The sequence below is a fragment of the Salvelinus namaycush genome, unplaced genomic scaffold, assembly GCF_016432855.1.
Source record: "Salvelinus namaycush isolate Seneca unplaced genomic scaffold, SaNama_1.0 Scaffold533, whole genome shotgun sequence".
In the NCBI taxonomy this organism is placed as follows: domain Eukaryota; kingdom Metazoa; phylum Chordata; class Actinopteri; order Salmoniformes; family Salmonidae; genus Salvelinus; species Salvelinus namaycush.
Window position 1 is genome coordinate 34,385 of NW_024061235.1, and position 4,535 is coordinate 38,919.

The window sequence follows — 4,535 nt, forward strand, 5'->3', positions numbered from 1 at the left end:
GATGTAGAGGACAGAGGAGGAGAGACTATCATGTTGTCTGGGATGTAGAGGACAGAGGAGGAGAGACTATCATGTTGTCTGGGATGTAGAGGACAGAGGAGGAGAGACTATCATGTTGTCTGGGATGTAGAGGACAGAGGAGGAGAGACTATCATGTTGTCTGGATGTAGAGGACAAGGAGAGAGACTATCATGTTGTCTGGGATGTAGAGGAGAGGAGAGAGACTATCATGTTGTCTGGGATGTAGAGACAGAGGAGGAGAGACTATCATGTTGTCTGGGATGTAGAGGACAGAGGAGGAGAGACTATCATGTTGTCTGGGATGTAGAGGACAGAGGAGGAGAGACTATCATGTTGTCTGGGATGTAGAGGACGCCTGAGAGAGGAGAGACTATCATGTTGTCTGGGATGTAGAGGACGCCTGAGAGAGGAGAGGCTCTCTGTCGATGTCTCCAACCCAACCTTCTGTGTGTTCCTGTCTGGCTAACACCTTCCTTTCTCTGTCTGCTGGGAGCGTTTGTCTGTCTGGGGTTCTGTCCATGTTGTCTGTCTGTGTCTGTCTGTTCCTCTGACCCTGCTCTCTGCCCTCCCCCCCCCCCCCAGCAGTGCCCCCCACCCCCCAGCCCACTGACGATGTTGACGTGTACTTCGAGACGCCCGCTGATGACAAGGAGCACACGCGCTTCCAGAAGGCCAAGGAGCAGCTGGAGATCAGACACCGGAACCGCATGGAGAGGGTGAGGACACACACATATACACACGGAGAGGGTGAGGAGGACACACACACACACATATACACACGGAGAGGGTGAGGACACACACACACATATACACAGCGGGGTGAGGAGGACACACACACACACATATACACATGGAGAGGGTGAGGAGGACACACACACATATACACACGGAGAGGGTGAGGAGGACACACACACACACACATACACACGGAGAGGGTGAGGAGGACACACACACACACACATACACACGGAGAGGGTGAGGAGGACACACACACACACACATACACACGGAGAGGGTGAGGAGGACACACACACACACACATACACACGGAGAGGGTGAGGAGGACACACCACACACATATACACACGGAGAGGGTGAGGAGGACACACACACACACCATACACACGGAGAGGTGAGGAGGACACACACACACACACATACACACGGAGAGGGTGAGGAGGACACACACACACACACATACACACGGAGAGGGTGAGGAGGACACACACACACCACATACAACACGAGAGGGTGAGGAGGACACACACACACACATACAACACGGAGAGGGTGAGGAGGACACACACACACACACATACACACGGAGAGGGTGAGGAGGACACACACACACACATATACACACGGAGAGGGTGAGGACACACACACACACATATACACACACACGGAGAGGGTGAGGAGGACACACACACACACATATACACACACACGGAGAGGGTGAGGAGGACACACACACACACTATACACACGGAGAGGGTGAGAGGAACACACACACACACTATACACACGGAGAGGGTGAGGAGGACACACACACACACATATACACACGGAAGGGTGAGGAGGACACACACACACACATATACACACGGAGAGGGTGAGGAGGACACACACACACACATATACACACGGAGAGGTGAGAGGACACCACACACACATATACACACGAGAGGGTGAGGAGACACACACACCACACATATACACACGGAGAGGGTGAGGAGGACACACACACACACACATATACACACGGAGAGGGTGAGGAGGACACACACACACACATATACACACGGAGAGGGTGAGAGGACACACACACACACATATACACACGGAGAGGGTGAGGAGGACACACACACACACACATATACACACACGGAGAGGGTGAGAGAGCACACACACACACATATACACACGGAGAGGGTGGGAGGACACACACACACATATACACACGAGAGGGTGAGGAGGACACACACATATACACACGGAGAGGGTGAGGAGGACACACACATATACACACGGAGAGGGTGAGGAGGACACACACACACACATATACACACGGAGAGGGTGAGGAGGACACACACACACACATATACACACGGAGAGGGTGAGGAGGACACACACACACACATATACACACGGAGAGGGTGAGGAGGACACACACACACACATACACACGGAGAGGGTGAGGAGGACACACACAAACACACTACACACGAGAGGGTGAGGACACACACACACACACTATACACACGAGAGGGGTGAGGAGGACACACACACACACACATATACACACGGAGAGGGTGAGGAGGACACCCACACACACATATACACAGAGAGGGTGAGGAGACACACACACACACACATATACACACGAGAGGGTGAGGACACACACACACACACATACACACGGAGAGGGTGAGGACACACACACACACACATATACACACGAGAGGGTGAGGACCCACACACCACATATACACACGGGAGGGTGGGACACACACACACACACATATACACACGGAGAGGTGAGGACACACAACACACACACATATACACACGGAGAGGGTGAGGAGGACACACCACACCACACATACACACGGAGAGGGTGAGGACACACACACACACACACATATACACACGAGAGGGTGAGAGACCACCAACACACATAACACGGAGAGGGTGAGGACACCACACACACACATATACCACGGAGAGGGTGAGGACACACACACACACATATACACACGGAGAGGGTGAGGACACACACACACACACATATACACACGGAGAGGGTGAGGACACACACACACACACATATACACACGGAGAGGGTGAGGACACACACACACACACACATATACACACGGAGAGGGTGAGGAGGACACACACACACACACATATACACACGGAGAGGGTGAGGACACACACACACACACATATACACACGGAAGGGTGAGGACACACACACACCACATATCACACGAGAGGGTGAGGACACACACACACACATATACACACGGAGAGGGTGAACCACACACACACACATATACACACGGGAGGGTGAGGACACACACACACACACATATCACACGGAGAGGGTGAGGACACACACACACACACATATACACACGGAGAGGTGGGGACACACACACCACATATACCACGGAGAGGGTGAGGAGGAACACACACACACACACATATACACACGGAGAGGTGAGGAGGACACACACACACACATATACACACGGAGAGGGTGAGGACACACACACACACACATATACACACGGAGAGGGTGAGGAGGACACACACACACACATATACACACGGAGAGGGTGAGGAGGACACACACACACACACATATACACACGGAGAGGGTGAGGAGGACACACACACACACACACACACACACTGAGAGGGTGAGGAGGACACACACACACATACACATACATACGGAGAGGGTGAGGACACACACACACACACGGTGAGGACACACACACACACACACACACACACACACACACACACACACACACACACACACACACACACACGGAGAGGGTGAGGACACACACACACACACATACACGGAGAGGGTGAGGAGGATACACCACACACACACACACACACACGGAGAGGGTGAGGACACACACACACACACACATACACACACATACACACGCACACACACACGGAGAGGGTGAGGATACACACACACACACACACACACACACACACACACACATGGAGAGGGTGAGGAGGACACACACACACACATACACACACACATGGAGAGGGTGAGGATACACACACACACACACACATACATACATACATATACACTGCTCAAAAAATAAAGTGAACACTTAAACAACACAATGTAACTCCAAGTCAATCACACTTCTGTGAAATCAAACTGTCCACTTAGGAAGCAACACTGATTGACAATAAATGTCACATGCTGTTGTGGAAATTATAGGCAATTAGCAAGACACCCCCAATAAAGGAGTGATTCTGCAGGTGGTGACCACAGACCACTTCTCAGTTCCTATGCTTCCTGGCTGATGTTTTGGTCACTTTTGAATGCTGGCGGTGCTCTCACTCTAGTGGTAGCATGAGACGGAGTCTACAACCCACACAAGTGGCTCAGGTAGTGCAGCTCATCCAGGATGGCACATCAATGCGAGCTGTGGCAAAAAGGTTTGCTGTGTCTGTCAGCGTAGTGTCCAGAGCATGGAGGCGCTACCAGGAGACAGGCCAGTACATCAGGAGACGTGGAGGAGGCCGTAGGAGGGCAACAACCCAGCAGCAGGACCGCTACATATATATATATACATACATATACACTTTTCTGGACTGCTCTTGACCGCAAGCTTATTAAAGGGCAGTGAGGAGGTCCAGGGCAGTGGTTACCAGCACCTTCAACAAAGATAGCTCAGTGTGCCTTTTGAATTTAGACCTGAGATTCTGATGCAAGCATCTCATCCTAATCATGTTCTGTATTG

At 51.7% G+C, this 4,535-nt stretch overlaps 1 protein-coding gene across 1 annotated transcript in view; it reads left to right on the forward strand.

Annotated features, from left to right (window-relative positions):
• Positions 1-603: 603 nt before the first annotated feature.
• aplp2 (amyloid beta (A4) precursor-like protein 2) overlaps positions 604-4,535 on the forward strand; it is a gene marked incomplete at its 5' end in the record, with an annotated part of 68,955 nt that continues 65,023 nt past the window's right edge. The window contains one exon of the mRNA XM_038986637.1: positions 604-737. Within this exon, the coding sequence (XP_038842565.1) occupies positions 604-737 (134 nt within the window). The remainder of the gene's footprint in view (positions 738-4,535) is intronic.